Source organism: Juglans regia, chromosome 6, assembly GCF_001411555.2.
Source record: "Juglans regia cultivar Chandler chromosome 6, Walnut 2.0, whole genome shotgun sequence".
In the NCBI taxonomy this organism is placed as follows: domain Eukaryota; kingdom Viridiplantae; phylum Streptophyta; class Magnoliopsida; order Fagales; family Juglandaceae; genus Juglans; species Juglans regia.
This window is the reverse complement of record NC_049906.1, coordinates 35,933,587-35,955,936: the sequence shown is the minus strand read 5'-3', so window position 1 is coordinate 35,955,936 and position 22,350 is coordinate 35,933,587. Positions and strand designations below refer to the sequence as shown.

Genomic DNA, 22,350 nt, shown 5'->3' with positions numbered 1-22,350 from the left:
CTGACTAATTTTGTAAATACAGAAAAGTACATGACACCTCATCCATTTGAAGGACTTTCTAGTAATTTATTTACAAAGGAATCTTCACTTGTTGGTGCTGAATGTGGTGCGTGCTGCAGCAAATCTGGTGCAGGGTTGTTACCACGAGTGAGGGAATTATTCTGATCCTGCAGCTCCAAGGTAGTGGAAGTAGGTGATGCATGCTGCTCCAATAGCCATGGAAGAAATTACAGTGTATGAAATTAAGGTTGATCAGTAGCGACTACAAGCTGAAAGTATGCCTTTTGCGGTCAACAATGAGTGCCTGAAGTCGTCGACATGATTACAAAAAACAAGAAAATACAAATAATGATGATTGTCACGCAACAATTCCTAAAAATAAATAAGTAAAAGAAGAAAGTTGTTGGCAACTTCCTTATTATCAAGTCATTGTTCTCATTATTTATATTTTTAAATTTTTTTAAATTTAAAAAAAAAATAAATTTAAATTCAAATTCTTTTAAATGTATATTATTCTCACACACTATATATTATGTATAATATTTTTTTATTTTTAAATATTATTTTTTTATTTTAATTAAATTCTTCTACTTATTATTTATATATACCTTGCTTCTTCAAAAAAAAAAAAAAAAAATTGGTAAAAAGAAATATGAGAATGGCAACTTCTTTCGAGCTTATTATCATGTGGGACAGGAATTCAAACACCGACTTTTTCACTTTCACCTACTATATATATATATTTTTTTTTGCGATCTCTGTGTGAACCAATCAAACATGGTTACTTCTTCAACTTACTATCTTACTCACAGCTTGTACGACAAAAGGTGAAATATTTAATTACTATTTTGGTTTATTATGACAGGCGGATGTTCATGCGTGTTTATATATGCACTTTGAAATGCATTTCTTCATCACCTTTTACTCTAAAATAATTTTTGAAAGTCATGCATCTTACCGTATTTTCTTCAAAAAATAAAAAAAAAAATGAAAGGAATTTACCACATAGACTCAATAGCCAGAATTGCATATACAAATTGACAGTATCATTAGTAAAAATAATGAAAAAGAGGTCTTGCAGAGTAAAGCAACAAGCTTGATATCTAAACCATACATATACTAGCATTGCAGGGGTGCTACTTGACTTACCATCAAAAATAAAATATAATAAAATTGCCCATATATATCATTGGCAAAAATAATGATAAAGAGATCTTAAGGGTAATACTTGCCTTTGCAAGATTACACAAATAGTGTAAAACTCAGAGCAAAACCAAAACCAAAGCCATTCACTATTGGGTTGCCCTGCACAAACTTGTTCTCAATCAAATGCTAAATGCTGGACGGGGCTCAGTGTCATTGTAGCATCAATAGTGGGTGGTAAGGCTCCAATGCTGCAAACATGGAAAAGCCCAAAAGAATATTACCAGACAAAAGGCACAAGTACACATTCGATCGGTTAAAAAAGGCAACAAATTTGAAAGGAATTTACCACATAGACTCAATATGTCGGTGGAAATTCCAGCAATTAGCAAATGACAGTGATTGGTATCAACATATATGGTCTATGAGAAACGAAATTTATGGGGGAGTTTTTGAAATGCTGTGGTTAGCACTAGAAAATCTCCTTCAATGATCATCTTATCCAGTTTTCTGTTGACTGCTTCAGTGATTACTGGAAGAGTTTCTTCACTCTGATTTGGATGCATTGAATGGAGTTGACAGGTTTTGGCAAATATGAAGGCCCCCCAGAGTTGTTTCGTCCCACTGCTGCACAAGTGCTTGTATGTTCTCTCACTGCTACATGAAACTTCAATATCTTTTTCCATCTGAATGAAAATTGAACCCAGGTAAGAACTTGAACTAAAGGAATGGACCAGAAACTGATTTCTCTTGTATAATGACATCATTAAGTCTCATCTTGGCACTTCTTTAATGACATCATTAAAATCTTTAATAACTGAGATACATTATTTTGGATTTCCCATCTGATTTCTCTTGTATAATGACATCATTAAGTCTCACCAAAGCATCCTAGACAAGACAGATTATTAAAATCTATAAAAGAAGTCCGTATGAGGTAACTCCAAAAATCTATATCTCAGTTTCCAAGTACATATACTCTAGAGAGAGAAACCAGATATTGAAGAAATGCAACCTTACTCGAAAGTAAACCACCATTAGAGCAATAATATTCTTTGCATCAATGTGGTTGTGCTTTTTCCCTTCCAACATGAGCAATACTGCAAATGTAACGCCCCGATCCCATAGGTCCGGAGAGTTAGCTCATAATACTTAAAATTTACTTAAATAACACAACTATAAAATCCAGAAATTCCATAAAATATTAATCCACTTAATCAAACCAAAAATCTAAGTTCCTCTATGGCAACAATAAAGAAATCCCCAATAACATAAATTAGAAATTCTCCAAAAACTCGAAAACATCCTCAACTCATCAAATCAAATACCCGAAAAATAAATCAATCTACTAACTACGACTCTCAAATAAGCATTTGTACCCTCAGGCACTTATTTCACTACGATCATCACACCTGGCTAAACTTTCTACTCTTGTTCTCCAGCTGAATCATCAAAATTATCTGAAAAATATATGGAGATAAGGGGTGAGTTATCAACAACTCAGTAAGCAGAGGACATATACTAGTGTGTCTACACCAGTCATGACAGAAAATACTTTCTTCTTATACAGAATCTCATGAGTAATGCAGAACAAATAACTGAGGTAGTTCAAATTTATTTTCACAACCAAATATGTATATTTTCCAAAATCAACCTTAGCTCATTTTATTTTAATGCAAAGTCTAGCATAGGAACCCCGCTTACCTGGACTTCTTAGCTTTTCAGAATTTTCCTCAAGAAATGTCGAAACAAATATTGATCGTTACCTATAACATAATCACATAATTTTCATAAATTTCCAATCAAACACGTATTTCAATATTTAAGCCTAAGATGCTAAAATGACCTATTTTATTATTCCTCAAAACCTAAAATTCTCATAATTCCCAAAATCCCATCATTTTCCAAAACCATCAATATCCACTTAATCGAATTCGTACCGAATAAGAGATTAATCGAGCAAGTATTAAAATAGATATAAAACTCAATAAAAATTAATATTCAAAATATTTAAAATACCAGCAACATTTTATAAATAAAAAGAATACATTGGTTTCTAAAATTTCCATAAAATAAGTCATGAAAAAAAACTCTTCTCTTAAAAAAATAGGTTTACTTCCTTTAATTAACAATATTATTAAAATACAAATATAATATTTATTGAAACTTGAAGCAAAACTCATTTAAACATAAACCCCAAAAAAAAAATAAAACTTCTCATCCGAAAACATTAGGTTAAACCTACCTTTCATATACATATATATCTATATATATAAAAAGTGCGAATCGCTCATGAACAGTGTTTTCGTCTAATATTTTCATTTCCAATTTTGCCCCTGCTTTTATTCCAAAATTACGGTTTTGCCACTGAAAATTTTCCCATTTTGCCCCTGTCTCTCCCGCGCGCGAGCCCCTCCTCCCCTCTCCCCCGTTCGTTTCTTCATCTGCTACGGTGCGCCGCCGCACGTCGTCGTGCTCGGCACCGCCGCTCTCATTCTCTTCCCCTCCGACCGGCGTCCATTCCCTTCCAATCTCAGCCCCTCTCGTGCCGCCGTTGACCGCCACGAGCGAATCGAAGCCGCGGCCCGTCCGATTCTTCGTCGCCTCCAGTGCTCCGCCGCACACCGGCGTGGCTAACACCGCCCCACCCATTCTCTTCCCCTCCGTCCGGCGTTCCTCCCCTTCCAATATCAGCTCCTATCGTGCCGCCGTTAACCGCCACGAGGAATCCAAGCCGCCGCGGCACCATTTTTTTTTTTAATTTTATTTTATTGATAGGAGCGTTGTGTCTTTATTGTGTTTTATTTCCTTTAATTTTGAATTATGTAAATATTGAATTGAATTGTTACAGTTTCAGTATAAATCTAATTTTTTTCTTTTATTAATGGTTTTTGTTAAATGATTTATTAAGAAATAAACTTAAATATTTTTTTTTCATTTTTGGATAAATTGAATAGTTTATTAATTAACTTGAAATTAATTACACTATTTGAAGTAGATCTATAATTTTTAATGTACTATAGTTTGTTTAATTTTTTTTAAAGGAAAATGATAGGGTTACTACTCTCCTACTACTCATTTACTATTCTTTTTATACTTGATTTTTTTTGAAATTTTTTATTTTACTTAATGGTTAAGGAAGTGATTATTAATTAAATTATATATATTTTTTAATTTTTTCGATTAAGGATGTTAAAAAAATATTTCAAAGAAAATGATAAAAAAATAAAAAACTTGAAATTAACTATGAGTAGTAATTGGGTAGTAATAGGGTAGTAACCCTATCATTACCTTTTTTTAAATGTAAAGGATGAGACTTTATAAAATATATGATTAAATTATTTAATACTTACCACTGTAGTTTTGAATTTTAAAACTGACACATTATATATTTATTTTGAAAATAACAAATATACAACATGCGCATCCAACTATAATTATTAAGAGTAATAATAGTAGATTGGTTAGTATAATTACAAATTTTCATAAGGAAATAAATTATAACTTCTTAATAATTTAAAAATATAATATGTCATTATTATTATTTTATTTAGCCAAATGTGAAAATGTTAAATAAATTAATGCTTTTTATTGTTATTATTTTTTATAGTGTTTCTGTTTTAATAATATTAAAAAGAGTTATGAAAACTTTTAAAGTAAATTAAGATAATCTGGTTTGCATTTTTAAATTAAAAGCTAAACTGCCTTTGAACTAACGTAATAATTTAACATTATTTGTAGTGTTAAATAATATGGTCTAGAATATGTTAATATATATTAGAACATTTTTAATTTTTTCCTTCTCTGAAAATTTATATAATGTTGGAGAGAATTAGATGACATGAAATTTTATAAAAAATAATTGAAAGAGAGAAAGAGTTAAATAAAAAATATTATAAAATTAAAATATTATCAGACACTTAGATTATAATTTTATAATATTATTTTTATTTTAAAATTTAAAAAGATAAATTATATTTTATTTAAAATTTGAAATTTTGAGAAAGTTGTAATGATTATTTTTAAAATTTTGTATTTCAGTTATGTTTAAAAAGGAGATAGGATATGATATGAAAATTTTGGAATAAAATCTATTTTCAAATAAACTTTTCTTTGAAAATAAGGAAGGGATTAACAATGTTCTTATCAATTTCTCTCTCTCTTTTTTCCTTTTTTCTCATCAAATCCGATTCTCTTATGTTTTTGCTCTTTTGCCGATTAGGTGAGTTTGGATACTGAGGTTTTTTTTTTTTTTTTTGATAGCTTAGATCCTAATTGAGATGAGATTAGTTGAAATGAAAATTAAAAGTTAAATAAAATATTGTTAGAATATTATTTTTTAATATTATAGAAACATTAGTCTTTTAAACAAGAGATTTTGGTAAGGTTAACCTAACAATATTTTATTTTTAGTAAAAGAAATAATCTTAATTTGCTTATGGATGTTACATTTTATTTAAATGCATTCAATTCTTGAGTTTGCTGCCTAACAAGATCCAAGATTCTCATTATATGTTATTTTATCTGGAACTCATAAAAATACTATTGGATATAAGCATTGATATTATGGTTTATAATACGAGATAAAAAAGAAAATGATTTAGTTAAAAATCCTTATTCATATGCTGCTTGTGATAATATGATGATTTGTTTTACACGATGATTCTATCTGAAGTTGGTCATATTTTACTGCCTATTATATATCTTGCAATATTTAATGGTAGACAACTGGATATACGTGCAGCGCATGTTGCCCTTAACTAGTATATATATAATAGGTCAAAACTAGTAAGTACCCAACTTAGGTTAAAACTTTCCATATATATAATCTGTATATAAAGTACGTATATAAAATTTATAAGCATAAACCAAACAAACAAACACACGGGATTAACATATATGCGACGACAGGAACTTACCCAAGGGAAACCGAGGCAAGCGTCGAGGGTGAGACGCGACGGGGCTGGCTGGAGGGACTGCAGTGGCGCGGCTGAGGAGCAGGAGTGCGACGGAGATGCCGTCGAGTTGGGCTGAGCACGAAAGAAAGAAAGAGAGAGAGCAACCGAGAGGAAGTGAGAGGGTGATAAGCAAAAGAAAAAGTGATGGGAGAACAGAGAGAGAGAGTGATCACGGCATGAGGAAGAAGATAATACCGAGAAGAAGAGAGGGCTGTACGGTGGCGACGCGTGGTGGCTCCGGACGAGAAAAACATTGAGCTGTTGATGCTCTGTTTTCGGGAGCTAAAACAGAGTATGTCGTGTGTTCCTCCTTCAACGGCTGGCGACGGTGGTTGGCTTTCCATGGTGGTGAGGACGGCTGGAGGGTGGTGCGCTGTTGCACAGAGGAGTTGCTGTCAGTGAGTTCGGGTGGCAGGGCAACAGCGTCACGGAGAATCAACCCATGTTGCGCTACGGGCTTGGCCAGTGATTGGGTGTTGCACGGCTTGGGGTGGTTCTACGAGACCAAGGCGGAGGAGTGTTCTGCAGTGGCTATCTTACGGTTTTGGTGGTTGAGTGGGTCACGGCGACTACGATGGCTTCATGCGGCATGCAACGCGGTGCACATTATGCGGAGTAGGAAGGCAGAGGCTTCCTGTGGGTTGGCAGGGTGTTTTCCGAGTGGATGAGGACCGGGCTGGACTGTTTGCAAGAGGAGTTGCTACGTGAGGAGTGGCTGTGCTAGCAAGTAATGGGAGGCAGTCACGGTGGCTAGTGGTGGTGCAAGGCAGCTCTGCGTGTATGGCAAGGAAAAAAAATGTTGGTTGGTCTGGGTTCTCTTGTGGTGACTATGAGGAGGTGTTGCGGCTTGCTGTTTTGCAGAAAGTATGTATATATATATAAGGGTGATTGAACGTAAAAAAAGGAAACCCTAGAGCCGTAGGAGACATGCATGGGGATGGGAAGAGAGTCGTGCGCGCGGATGAAAGTTTGTGTTGTGTGTGAGCATGCACGACGTGAACGAGAGAAAAAAAAACTTTACGGGAAATAAGAGATAAAAGACCGAAAGAGAAGGAAATAAAAAATGAAACATGCGGGAAAAATAAACATGTGCAGAAAATAAGCTCCTTTCATCTGTCAATATATAATTCATACTAATATATTAATTGTATTTTTAGCTCTACGTGTGTGGGTAATTTGGCTTAATGAGTGATGTGTGATTTGTTGCTTGAGATATAACTAGATTGCTTGAAAGGCATTGTATTCTCTATCATCATATACGTACAACCTGGAATTGGTTCAGAATACTCAAGTTTTAGTTCTTGCTTGGTATATGCAGGTAAATCAATTTTTGTGGTTCTAGATTTTCACTGTGTTATTTTTATTTTCCATTTTCTGATTTGAAGGGTATAATTTGCCCTGTCCAATTTTTCAGTCTCCGAGTCGGTGGAAAATTGACGTAATCAATATTTTCTTCTACTTGTTTCTTTACTGGTGTTCATTTTATCAAATATGAAGACCAGAACTAGAAATGCTCATGGAGAGATGTAAGTGAACGATCATTTCAATAGTCGATATTTTAGTATTAGGATTATCTTTGTAGATACTTTTTGGCAATTTCTTGAAGAGTTCTGGAGATGATATAATAAACATTCACCGCGGCCTTTTGGCATCATTCAAAGGTGGGAATCCATCTACACATGTTCGATGATTGTCTTATCCATAATTTATATGTTTTCTCACCTTGCAATCATTTGTGCTTCCTTCATAATTGTTGATTAATGTTTAACTAGCTAGATTATGTTGGCAGGCTTTTGACGCCGGGGTGAAATCGATCGGTGCAACAAGCCACTTTATGACCGAAGATCTTGATGCAGGGCCTGTTATTGAACAGATGGTGATTGCAAGATTGTTAACAGCCATTTTACCTCCATTCGTGACTATCTTCTAAAGCTTAAACTGGGGATTATATGCTTACAGATAATAATGATTATGACTAACTCTTCTCCATTATTAACGGAGCAATAAGTATTGCTAGCCTTGCATCAGGTTGTTATCTTCTCTCAGTACCATTTTGTACGCCAACCTTACAGTTGAAAATATATTATGGCCATATAACACGTTGCACATGCAGTACCTGAAGTCATAACTAGACTGACCACATAGAACAGTGTACGTTGTATTAATTTTATTTTATTTATTATTTTTTTTGCAAAAGGAACATGATTATGGACCTCTAATCTAGAATACTTTTTGAAGAATATGACTGAGAAGATACGTCTACTGCTATATCTTTCCTGTCTTTTACCCTAAAAAACATCAATTCTGCTACAGGTACCCGGCATTGGGTACCTGTTGCGGAATCGTGTGACGTGGTATTAGCCACGTCACTTTTATATTATTATTTTAATAAATGAATTAAAAAAAAAACTCGATTTGAGAAATCATCTCATCATCTAGCGCCAAACAACTCATCCCTGTTTTTCATCTCAGAAATTTTCTTCGTCCTCTTCATTCCTTAGTCACTCGACCTCTTCCTTCGAAAAAAACGTATAAGAACTCAAGTCGGAGAAAGTTCCATTTTTTGGTTCCTTATAGCGCAGCCCAACTGCAGCTGCTAACCCAGCCAAACCAAGCCATTGAAGGTCGGGATCCTTAAGAACCCTAGCAGCCAAATGACCCAGTCCTACAGCTCTCGTGTGAAAATGATTACATTTAGTTGGCCATTCTAGTAATTTTCTCAGTTCATCTTCCATTCCCACGAAACAAACATTCTTATTATCCAAAAAATTCTTGAAAAACTGAGGAACTGGATTCATGCAGTGCCAGTGAACAACCAGGCAGCGAGCTCGGATGCAAAGACTGTGGGAAGCAGATTCACCCTTCACATTCATCGAAATGAAGCTCTTCGTGGGTTAGGGTTCCGGGCTTTCAAAAATTGCGAAAGACGATGGCAGGGAGGTACACGGTTGGGTCCACGAATGCGAAGACAAAAAACGAAGAAGAAGAAGAGGAGATGAAGTTAAGAAGCATAATCTATTTTCGTGGCTTGTGGGAAGCAGATTCCCTCGCCGAAATATGATTTCAGAAGCAAACACAGCGCAAATGTGGAGTGTGGGTATGCTCTGTTTTAGTCCCTTCGTCTTTCGTCTGGCAGCACGGCCGTGGGAAGCTTGGAGGTTTGAACGGTGTGAGGTGAAGAGTGGAGACCGAAGCGTTCTTCCATGGGTCATTCGCGAGTTCAATCATCTTCGTCTGAAGCTCTGTTGATTTCGTTTCGTTAGTCTTGATTTCAGACTCTTCGTGCCTCACCAACACTTGCAGTGGCTCGTTTATTGTTGGGTGTCTATGACGAAGACGGAGGAGGGGCTATCAGTTGAGGGCTGCAAATGAAACGCAGCATTTCTGGCATCCACGTGGAGGCCCGTGTACGCGGGGGGTACACCTCCCGGGTGCAAATAGAGTTTTTCAAAAAACATATATCAGTAGATATGATTGAATGCTCTTAACGCATAGAAAAATCCGGGTACGCCTGGTGTGGATACCGGGCTTTAAACTCGGAACCCGGGTTTACAATCCGGTACTTGTTTTTTTTTTTTTTTTGTCGGTTTCAATGTTTGGATGTTTCTTTTTTACTAATTGGAATTCTTGGAACTTAAAGATCAATCCTAATGCTAATAGATGATGATCATTTGATTGATGAATATTCAAAATGCATATAAACAATGTTATATGTGGCTTTCATATCCTCTCAAACACAATACCTGGTCGGCTTCTACATATTTGATGGATTATAATTTTGTTAGGACTTTACAATCAGAAAAACTCGTAAACTTCAAGTTCTGAAAATTCTGCAGATCAGGAAAAAAAAAAAAAAAAAAAAGAGAAATTAGATTCAAAGAAGTTCAAAACTAAATTGAAAAGAAAAATATTGAAAAGAAAACAAAAACAAACACTGTCAACCCATCTCATCTCAAAACAAAAATATATCAATAAATTTCAACAAAACCTCATTGTTGAAATTTTGTGCCTGCTAGAGACGAATGAGCAAGATAGAATCATAGATACCATCATTGGAATTTTTTGCCAACTTAGTCCATCGTCGGTAGGACTGTTCATCTGACCCGACCCGACCCGACCCAAAATTAGCTATTCCGACTCGACACGATTCAGTACACTTCCATTTACCCAATACCTGATTACCCAACCCGAATTTGATTTTGAAATACCGAGTATTTCGATATATATATATATATATATATATATATATATATTTTATATATATAAATTCTTTATGATCTAGAAAAATAGAAAACTATTTTGATTTTGAATCACTAGAAGGAAGATCTTTAAATGCTTTTCAGTTTTCTTGGCATTTTGATTTTGAACGATAATAACATTGTCTGGAAGCGCCCAGTGCGATGCTTCGGCATGAACATGGGATTGGTCAGGAGGTATTAGAAATCTCCCATCTTTCGCTGGTCCCAAATGGGGACACTTCTGTCTGTATGCATTGCATGTCTCTCTCAGTTAAAAATCAGTTCTTTTTGTTAATTACATGCACAAAACTCTAGATAATTGGTCAATGATTCATGTTACTTCCTGGCCTGCTTCGATAGATTCCAAATCATCATTTGTACATTTCAATGAGAAAAAATCCATTTACAAATCTGTTTGTTAAAGCATTCGACACACAATTAACAACTGTTTACATCAAAAAGAAAAATCCAACCAAAGGCAACTTCCTGGTTATACCAAAGGGCAAAAAGAGCAATATCCTAGTTACATCAATCCCGAAAGATCCACAAGGAAAATCCATAACTAAGCCCTCTCCAATTGGAGCAACAATCCATAGAAATCCACCATCAATTATGACGTAAGCCGGAAATCCACCATCAATCCTGAAAGGCAACTTCTTGATGTGCAGGTATTAATATAAAGGATTCTGAGGAGGTCAAGTTGGACATGCTTGCTGGCCTGCATGCCTCGGTTTCATTTGATCACAACCTTTATCACAAGAGAGCTGTTGTTGCATCTTGTTTTAAATGAAGGGCCTCACTCTGTTTCCACTAACATCAAGATTCCCTGCTCTAGAAAATCCAATTCTTGGATTAGCTTGTGAGAATTTTGAAATTGTAAAAGATAAGGTTAGAAAATAACTGTACAAGGATAGCTGGTTACATGATACAGCAAATTGTCATCACTGAAAACTGAAAACTAACCAGATAAGGACACTATAAAGTTCTCCTGAGAAGTAGTTGTCATTCTACTCTTCAATGGGAGGTAAAATGTTACTGCATGAGTTTAATTAGGCCTGCAAGAATATGGGGCTGTTTTTAACTTTTTACATGTCAAATTCAGGCCACAGCAGGTATAGAGAGCACTGATTAATTAAATGCTAGAAATAGAAGCAGAGACGTATACAGAGTAAGTTGCCTGCAGTCTGTAGACAACACAAAACCCAAATGTAAATTTCAAGGGGGAGTGTCTCTCTCTCTTTTTTTCTTCTTTCCACCTTTCTTAATTGTAATAATTTTAAATATCACACAGGTATAGATATACGAACCACAAGTTCTTTTGCTAGGCAGCTCATGGACATTTGGGTCCAACAGGCTGTGTCTTTCCTTCATATAGTTGTACAGAATGAAACAAGCGCAACTTCCATATCTTTAATCGATCCTGCCAATTTATCTTATTTATGTGGCTCACAAAGTCCCTTGTGAGTTGTGGCCAAAGGATCAACCGGCATTTGGTCCCTCTTGTTCTTATCTTCATATAGTCGTGTCTTATTCCAATTCTACTAAATAATTTCTCCTGATCACAGCAACTTGCAAGCAAAAATGACGAGCAAAGATAAAAATGTAATGGTCTTACTCTTGGATTAGTTAGTTTTGGTCCAAAAGTACTTCAAGTAATCTTCAATCGACCTCATTTAAAATATTCTTCATTTGAAAAGACTATATGAAAATAATTTTCATATGTGAATCTTACCGGTTTCTAACTTGTAGCTTTCAGCATCTTCCATTACATCTTGGGATTCAGAACTTCGCCCATCGGATCTTAATTCTCTGCCTGCACCTAAGACTGCTCTACATAAAATGCCAACGTTTCTTACTACATTCCAGACCAGAGAAGCAAAAACACTGCTTTTCAGACTAGAGAACACAGTACAGTACAGCCAAGGCTGAGACATTCATTCAAAATTACAAAAGGCATAAACCAAGAAGATAGTTGAAGTCAAAATTTGTTTTGTTTTGCTGGGTGGGAAGGACTACTTCCGAAGGAGGGCTAAAAAATAAAAATAGGCTTAATGCTGCTACTTTTTTCTGTCTTTTTTTCTCACTGATTTATGGCAGGCCTGTTGCCTATTTCCATGGGAGTAACATTTGTATTGTCCTCAACATTTAATGAACAGTTGAGGACCAATTTCATTTCTCAAAAACCAATACTCCCAAATGGATCCAACAAAACTAAACTCTCAATAAGCATTTGCATTTTGACTCTGAGGTGTCGATTAGGCACTCTGAACAGTTTGAGGAAATAAGTGAAATACTCAAAAACCAGCCACACCGTGAACAAAATCCCAAACAAATCGACCACTAAACTACATAATTTCAAGTCATCGCAAAATTATGTGCCCAATGGTTTTCTCACTCTGCTATATGCAATTGACTTTACTCTGTTTTCCTGTTTTAGCACAGATGCATGTTGAAAAAGATGATCATGAAAATCATCATTCTATTCATCATCCTATTAAATATGATAATCGGTAACTTTGAATCCATCCATCCATCAGAGAAAATATATTATGCTGTTCAATTCCTATACTCGATACCTGGCCGTTTGATTTCTCCAAAAATAGAAAAGAAACCTCATAATCTTATGTATCCATCCATGAGAGAAAATATATTATGTTGTTCAATGTTGAAATCCATGAATCTCTTTCCTTTCCAGTACCAGTGTGGTTATTTTTTCCAAAGAACACGACTAACCACACATATGGTGATTCTTCTAATCTCACTCTAACACAGGATCCCATCTGATAAACTGGAAATGAAAAGTATGAAGAACAGAAAAAGTATGATGTACGTAGACTATCTGAAAGGAATTGTATTGAATGAATCAAGTTAGTGATCATTTGTGTTTACATCTATTTATACTGAAAATAGAAAATAACTAACTAATGTATATTGTCTACTTTAGCCTTGGCCTTTTCTTCTTTGGGATGCTATACTCCAACAGGTAGTGTATGAAATGTCATGGAAATCCAGTGAGACAACAGGTCATGGAAAAGAGGTATTGTGAATACAATGGCAGCATTTATTCCTGCTGGGGCCTGAGTGGATTGACGCAGCTTACCTGGTTGAAATAAGTAGGGAATATTGTGTCAAATACAATGGCAGCATTTATTTCCATTTTATATGTAATTCGTACTATTAATTGCTGCTTAATTACAATTCTCATGCACTATATATTTCTTCATTTAGTTGGCTTTACTCTGTTTTGCTGCTTTAGTCTGGAAATTGATAAAGAAGTATCCAAAGTCTAAAATTCCAATATGGTGCAAGTTTATTTAATAAAAAAGAACAAAAATATTCATCATCCTATTAAATATGATAATTGGTAACTTTGTACTTTCTACCAGCTTATGACCATCACTGACTGTTAAATAGCACAATCACCCAATTATTATTTTAGTTTTTCGTCTCTTCTTCAACTCCCTAAACATATGGTTGTTCATTTCTCTATGGATCATGAAGGTCTTCCTTCTATTCGGCACTAACATATCTATGTTAATTCTTAAGATCAATGTTTTCTGTTTTTATATATAGTATTTAGTTATTTTATAGGAACTTGGTTTTGAGATTTTCTCTTTTTACCCTGCATTTAACCCCCAAGTCTCCTCTTTTTGTATAAGGTATCCCTCTACCATTAATGATGATAATCAATAAAATTGGGTACAATCCCCTTCTTTAAAAAAAATTGTTGAGCAATATATTTCTTTATTGATAAATATATTTGTATCTTAAAATATGTTTATATTGTTTTAGTATTATACAAATAAAAAGTACACATTATGATTTATGAGTTTGACCTTCAAAAGGTCATGGATTTATGAGTTTTTTTAAGTTATTGTAGCTAGGTATGGTATTTGAACCTATTAAAATGCTGTGTATCATGAGTACTCAATTCCTATACTCAGATACCTGGTTTGATTTCTCCAAAAATAGAAAAGAAACCTCATAATCTCATGTATCCACCCATCAGAGAAAATATATTATGTTGTTCAATGTTGAAATCCAAGAATCTCTTTCCTTTCCAATACCAGTGTGGTTATTTTTTCCAAAGAACATGACTAACCACACGTACGGCGATTCCTCTAATCTCACTCGAACACTGGATCCCATTAATTTCAAATGCCCTATAAACCTTGAAACTCTATGGTGTTCAAAGTGGAAGTTGCTGCCTTCTGAATTTCCAAATCACACAAATTCTACAAAATACACAATCCGAAGACAAAATGAAACCCTTGGAATATGCCTACTACGAATTTCCAACATCAACATCATTTATCATTGGTGATGAATTAGTGCCTAGAATGCAGAAAAACTATAAAATGGAACAAGACCCTGATAGTGATAGCAGAGCAATATTTACCTAAAAACTTGTACAGTTCAACCCCTGGAACAAAAGGCAAAAGTACATTCCCAACTTTATTCATCCAATACATTCAATGCTCATCCGTCTCCTCAACCATAGTTTGGTTGTTGATAAAACAGGGGAACAGAAAACAAAAATTGAAGATTCCACCTAAACATTCATCTTCACGCAGCACACCTGGATGATTTTTCACTCTCTCTTCATGCTTTTGTATCATATGGATTATGAAAACTTTGAAGAACACCAATTTTGAAGTGCAAAAAAGTTTAACTTGGAGGTTGTCTCCCTCTATCTTCAAGATTCTCCAACAAAGTAGTCCAGCCAGACATGTTCTGAACACATTTCATGATCTGAATTGACGGAATTGAATCTGGAATCCTGTTTCCCACAAAGATTCTGCCAAATCTATGGTGCTTAGGATGCCCCTACAATAAAAAAATTATAAATGTTTAACAAGATCAGCTAGCAAATTTTGAAGAATACCAATTTTTTTGTTTTTTTAAATGAACCTTTGGCATTCATATTATTAGAAACAATAACAAAGTTAATACCAGACAATTACAAATTAGAATCAAGCAAGACCCTAGAATGAATAAAATTTGGACATTGATGACACCATTGAATAGTATCATCCACAAAGCGAGCGTGTCTTGCAAGTAAATGAGCTGCTTCACTTCCTTGTCTACCAACATGAATCACATCATACACTACAAACCGAGAAATGAGACTTTGAATTTCAGAAATCAAATTCTCTTGGCTTGAAAAATTAGGTTCTTTAGAACCAATAGCCCCAATAACTGACAATGAATCCCTTTCCAATAACAAACTTGAGAAACCTAAAGTCAAGATCATGTAAAGACCCCTTAAAGCTGTCAAAGCTTCTATATCATCTACTTCAAACAACCCAAATTCCTTCCAGACTCAAAGCAAATAAGACATCACATTTTTCATTCCTTAAAATAGCCCCAACAACTGCAAATTCAGAAGAATACCAATTTTGAAGTCATAGTTGTCACATTCGGTTAAAAAGACAATAAAATTTTAAAAGGAGTTTACCACATAGACTCAATAGCCAGAATTGCATATACAAAGTGACCATATCATTAGCAAAAATAATGAAAAAGAGGTCTTGCAGAGTAAAGCCACTAGCTTGATATCTAAGATTTAAATGCCTTTGCCAGATTACACAAATGCTGCAAAACACAGACCAAAACCATGCATATAATAGCATTGTAGGTCACATTCAAACCTTAGCACAAGTACTAAAGCTACTGAAACTGCCTGAAATAGTTAGGTTACCCTGCACTAACTTGTTCTCAGTAAAATACTGGAGCTAATTGTCATTGTAGCATCAATAGCAACAACTATTTGTGTTTTACGCATACACGTACTCAGGAATCTCAAAATCTGGTTTACTTTCTCAGAAAATAGAAAGAATACTCATAGTCTTATGTAACTGTAGGTAATGATTTGGAAAGAAATGCATGTACGTGGTTAGAATTTCTTATACAAATTGCCCATATATATCATTGGCAAAAATAATGATAAAGAGATCTTAAGGGTAATACTTGCCTTTGCAATATTACACAAATAGTGCAAAACTCGGAGCAAAACCAAAACCAAAACCATACATGTGGCATTGCAGGTGACATTCAATAGTTGGGTTGCCCTGCACAAACTTGTTCTCAGTCAAATGCTGGACGGAGCTTAGTGTCATTGTAGCATCAATAGTGGGTGGTAAGGCTCCAATGCTGCAAACAAGGAAAAGCCCAAAAGAAAATTACCAGACAAAAGGCAAAAGTACAGTCCCAACTTCATTCATTCCATACATTCATTGCTCTCATTCAATCTCCTCATGTGCATGCATCTTTCCATACACAGTTTTTTGTTGAGACAACAGGGGAATAGAAAACAAAAATTGAAGATTCCGTCTAAACAACCATATTCATGCAGGACACCTGGATGATTTTTCACTCTCTCTTCATGCTTTTCTATTATATGGCTTTGAAGAATACCAAGGTTGAAATGCAAAAAATAATACCAAATGAAGCTATGTTTTTATTGGGGTCTAAACAGGGCAATGTCTCAAAAACAGCATAGAGATGCAAGTTATTTTGGTGGCGATACATTGTGAATCTTCGAAGAAGCACCATGGCATCGACTATGGAATGGCTATAAGTAAAATCATCATCCAAGAAACAAAATTAAATGTACAAAGTGAAAAGATTGTAAACTAGATATGATGTATGTGTATTCTAGTCAGAGCAATAATGTCAACACCAGCACCTTTTTTTTTTTTTGGTATCAAAAAAGAAAGGGAAAAAAATATAATACGCAGAGAGGAGGAAATTAAATCTTACTTGAAAATCAAAGGAACAGGGGTGACTTACTCACTTCATCAGTTTTTCTTTTTTTATTTGCTCTCCTTTCATTCTTGTATACCACTTTGGCTCTGCAACTTTTATAAAACTCCACCATTGGACCATAAGGATGATGGAAGTCATCAAATTGAACAAGCAAATTGTCCAAAATCTTTAGTTCAAAAGATTGTAAATTGGAGTACCCCACCCATACAGCATATCCAGTCATATTTTCCTCTTTCAACCAATCCATATTAACCAATTTTACCCCTTCTTGAATACAACATACATGATTTGAGCTGTTACTGGTTATCTTAGCACCACCAATATCAATATCATAGCCTGCAGCATCTTTAAAAAATATTACAAGATATAATACAATCCCGCTTATCTCCTCCAAATAGTGCGGCCCCTCGATATCTATTGCCCACTCTTCTTCTCCCCTTGGTCTGACATAATCATCATGCCCCTTCACTATTTCATTATCTTTTAAAAACTCATGATTTTCCGGAAACAAAGTAGCATCATATTCATAGAGTCCCTGTTAAACCAATATCATCATCATCAATATCAATTTAATTTCAGTCATGCATGCTATTAAAAATGAGATCACACATACATACCTTCCACAATAAAGGATTTTGCACTTTATCGTTCCATATATTCTTATGCATTTTGTAGCAGCCTTCCAATGAAATACGTTCAAGCGATCTGATGTGGCTTCCATTGAATTCCAATATTTTTGATACTTCTTGAAATCTCTCTAAGGACTTGCATCCTTCAACATCTACATCTCTTATATTTGGTGGAAGCTCTAGTATTTCTTCAAGTTTCTCACAATTGCACAAGGAAAGTGTAGCTAGTGTAACGAGTTCTTTGATGCTCGTGGGAAGGCTAACAATTTTACTCTTCGATAGATCTAAACGACGCAAACTGGTGGAGGAGTTAAACATGGTAAACAAACTAGATATTGGAAAGAAATTTGTTTCTGATTGGAAACAACGTTGAAGATTCAACAATTGTAATGCAGTGCTCCCATTACTTGAATTCGTTGGAGGCACCAATTCATGGAGTCGTTTTTCACCTAATGATATCTCCTCTTCCATTTTTGTAGACTCAATGTCTAGAAGGGATAGCCCATCATTCCTCATCTTCTTTACAAGATTTGGACAACCACCAATCACGAGTTCCCCTAAATGTTGCCATAGAATGCAAGCAATTGGGAGACGAATAAGGTTTTTGCAGTGTGATAGCCGTAAACTCTGGAGTCCAACGAGGTTCCTGATGGATAAAGGTAGTTCTTCTATTGCGGTGCCAAGTAGATCCAATAAAATTAAAGATTCCATTTTACACTCGATTTCAGGAAGATAACGAAGGCTTGAGCAATAAGCAAGAAGAAGCTCGCGTAAAGATCTCAAATTGAGGCTTCTTGGAAGAATTTGGAGTTCAGAGCATCCCCCAAAATCCAACTTAGAAAGATTTCTCAAAGATCCAACAGAATCATGCACCTCAACTAATCTTGTACAATTTTGGACAATCAATTCCTTCAAATTTGAGATGATTGAAAGATCCGGAATCTTTTTTAAGAATTTACAATTATAGAAAGTCATAGTCATCAAATTCTGTAAAAGAAAAAGAGGAAAAGTTTAATGGAGTTTACTACATAATTTAAAGAAAAAAAAATCATTGATGATTATAATTTTGTGCATACCTTGGGCTTGAATCCATCCCCTAACTCCTTGACCAAGCTATCACGCATGTTAAAGACAATGAGTTTCTTTCCTTGGAAATCATGTGGCAAAGAATCTACAGGATATTTATACCAATTAAGGACTCTTAACTTGTCCGAGAGATAACTGGGTCCACAAAAAAAATGTGCATTACAATTTATAAAGACTCTAAGTCTTTTCATATGTCGAAATGCATCCGGATGCAAGCTTATCTCCTCATCGCCTTCAGGTAAATCTACTACTATGCCTTCAATTTTGTTTGGTCCCTGATATAAGTGCATGAAGTTGCTTAAGATATTTTACGAAAAATAGTACTATGTACTTATCAATTAATATTACACACTATTTTTCTTTAAGATATTTTAAAAATAAGTAGTATTTATCGATTGTTGAAATCTCCAATACTAAATAATAGTCGCATGCTAAAATATCAAAGATTGTCTTTTTACCAACTTACGTACTCTCCTATAACTTTCAATAAAACAAACACTAGCTTAAGGAGATAGTAGACATGAAATTAGAAAATATAGGATATTTGGAACGAAAAAAGGACATCTAGATTTGGTACTTTTATTGACTCATTTTAATGCTATATGCACAAAAAAATGATACAAAAACAATCTCACAAACTGACGTGTCTTCATCTGGTTCATTTGATCTATTTTACAATAAAAATAATTTTATAATCTGATGAACCATATCAAGTTACGTCAATTTGTGGAATTAGTACTTTTATGTATATATATTTATTTAGGTATAAATTCATATGATTTATATTTTCTCAAAAAAGAAAAAAATCCATTAGGTTTCACTTTTGGAAAAAGAAATAAATGTAAAACCCAAGATATTCGTTTTTACTCTTACCGTACTTTCTTCCAACACTTCACGGATATCCTCATGAAACCACAATCTACTACGTTTGCTAGGTTCTTTGGGTGATTCTAGTCGAACAATTTCTCGTCCCATATCTTGTAGCAAGTCGTGCATCTGAACACATGATTCATTACGCCCTTCATAATGCCTTTCAATAGTACTAATAAGACACTTGTCTATAAGCCTCTTGATTCCATGAACCGGAAAAAAACCACAACCATCAAAAATTTTCATGACATTAGCCAAGGATTCTCCTTTGAAGAAAAATGCAATATCAAGGAACATTTCCCTCTCAGTATCATCTAGACCTTCATAACTCACTAAGAGTACTTTCTGAATATTACAGTTGGGAATTTTTTTATATTTATCCAATGCACTTCTCCATTGATGTATACTTTGACCTTTTAGATCCGAACCTAACACTGTTAAAGCTAGTGGAAGACCTTGAGCATATTTTGTTACTTCTTTAGATAGGTCCATATAATCCTTCAATGGTTCTTTTTCCTCGAAAGCATGCAAGCTAAAGAGTTGAAGAGCTTCATTGTCATCCAAAATCATCACCTCGTGCTTTGAATCAACTTTAGACTTATTGAGTAAACATTGATCTCTTGTCGTTATAATGATTCTACTTCCTGAGCCAAACCAATCACGATCTCCAGCTAACTTTTCTATTTGGACCAACTCATCCACATCATCAAGAATTAGTAGAACTCTTTTAGAGGAAAGTCTATGCCTTATCACATTGATGCCTCTGTCAACATCACGAACATCCAAATTTTCTTCTAAAATATCATAAAGAAGGGTATTTTGCAGCTTAATTAGACCTCCTGCCTGTTTTGAAGTTTCTCTAACGTCTTTCAAGAAACAACTTCCTTCAAATTGAGAAGAAATCCGGTTGTAGATATCTTTTGAAATAGTTGTCTTTCCAATTCCACCGGTCCCAAATATCCCTACAATGCGTCTAATATCATTCTTTCCAATACTTAAATGCTGATAAATATGTCGTATACGAGACTCTATCCCAATTGGATACTTGGCAACGCTTAGAAGTGTTTGGTTTACCATTCTTAAGTCCACCCATCGAATAATTTCCTGGATAAATTCTGACTCTTTCCTATCAATATTAAAGAGAAGACAAACAGAAATAGTTAAGAGTACTTTTTACATAGATGACATATGAATATAATTAAGTTAAAATATATAGTGTTTTTCAATTTTTTTTTCTCTCCATAACAAAGTGACAGCTATAGATTACGATGTATAAGGGTAGTCTTGCTACTTCCTTAATCTGAACATTGTTTCATAACAAACTTAATCTGAAACTTATAATTTGAGAGAAATTGTGAGTCTTTATATCTAGAAACAAATTGAAACTAAAAATCACTACTTTTTTAAAGTTGTTTGTTTTCTTGTCAGGCCGGTACTATGATTCCAAATCTTGTTCTTTATATATAGAATCCAAATAATAAAAAATTCCCATACTTTTTCTCAAGTATTTTTTTTCTAACTATCATTCAGTTATTTAGAGATTTGAATTTTTCATGGTTTCTCCAATAAATTTTAGGTGAAATTAATATGGTAGTATCATATCTTTATCAATGCCGTAATTGTCTCAGTTTTCTTCATAAAGTTCGCTTTAACATCATATAGACAAACACACACAACATATATATATATATATATATATATATATATATATAATCAAAGAAATCAGAAGTACCTGTAATTCTTTAATTCAAACCCCGCGATATTGGCTAGTTCTTCTAATGCTGCCTCCCACTTCTGCACTTCTACCTTGCCCTCGAACCTGTCTTTAAGTTTAGCGAATGCATCTCCAAAACTTTCTTTTTGATGTCTTACATGTGATGGATCTACGTCATAAAATACTGGTAGAACAATTTGTTTTGTTGTACCCATACACTCAAGGATCTTCAACAATTCGTTCAAACACCATTTTGATTCTGCATAGTTTTTAGAAAATACAATGATGGAAATCATTGATCCTTCGATAGCTTGGAAAAGTGCTTGCGGAATTTCCTCTCCTCTTTCGAGCTTGTCGTCTATGTAAGTGTTGATTCCTCTTTTATCCAAAGCATTATATAGATGAGAAATAAATTTTTGGCGAACATCTTTACCTCTAAAGCTCAAGAATACATCGTGAGTCCACGGATGTATGGAAGAAGTTAAAGCGGAAGAGAGCGTGGAAGAAGCTCCTTGTAAGGCCATGGAAGAAGTGGTTTCTCCTCTGTATGTGTGATAAATGATCACAACAGAGGTGCAATTATAGAGATGTGGGTAAAGAAAGGAGAGATGGAAACGTGTTAAATCTTCCCTTCAGGAAATCGATAAAGAGGAATCCAAAGTCTACAGAGCATCATGAAATTATGTAAAGAGAACTGCTACATTGACCGAAAAAACATCCCGAAAACATCTCGCGCGGTAACTTCTCGGCTATTACGTGCATGTCGATCAAAATTCATAGGACACACCGATGCACATGGCTAGGTGGGCTTCACCAATTTTCCCGATGTCAGATCTTCGTCTCAATTTAATTCCCCCATACATAAATGAAATATCTCAGAATAATCCTAATGGGTGTCAGATCTGGACGTTTGCTATTGCAGTGCAGTTGGTAGTGAAATACTA

At 34.7% G+C, this 22,350-nt stretch overlaps 1 protein-coding gene across 5 annotated transcripts; it reads right to left on the bottom strand.

Moving 5' to 3' along the window:
* Positions 1 to 1,355: 1,355 nt before the first annotated feature.
* Positions 1,356 to 22,279, bottom strand: LOC108979778 (disease resistance protein RPV1-like). Of its 5 annotated transcripts, XM_035691180.1 has the most exons (7): positions 21,425 to 22,279; positions 19,696 to 20,818; positions 18,986 to 19,097; positions 18,813 to 18,907; positions 17,725 to 18,723; positions 17,132 to 17,642; positions 16,351 to 16,492 (listed from the first exon to the last, which is right to left on the bottom strand). In XM_035691180.1, the coding sequence occupies exons 1-7, from the start codon at positions 21,928 to 21,930 to the stop codon at positions 16,455 to 16,457; spliced, it is 3,384 nt and encodes a 1,127-aa protein (XP_035547073.1). In that variant the 5' UTR covers positions 21,931 to 22,279; the 3' UTR covers positions 16,351 to 16,454. The 5 variants fall into 5 exon arrangements, with proteins under 5 accessions (XP_035547072.1, XP_035547073.1, XP_035547069.1 ...); XM_035691179.1 differs by lacking the exon at positions 16,351 to 16,492 and adding an exon at positions 1,356 to 1,394 and having other exon boundaries at positions 17,102 to 17,642; positions 18,813 to 19,097; XM_035691176.1 differs by having other exon boundaries at positions 18,813 to 19,097.
* Positions 22,280 to 22,350: the final 71 nt, after the last annotated feature.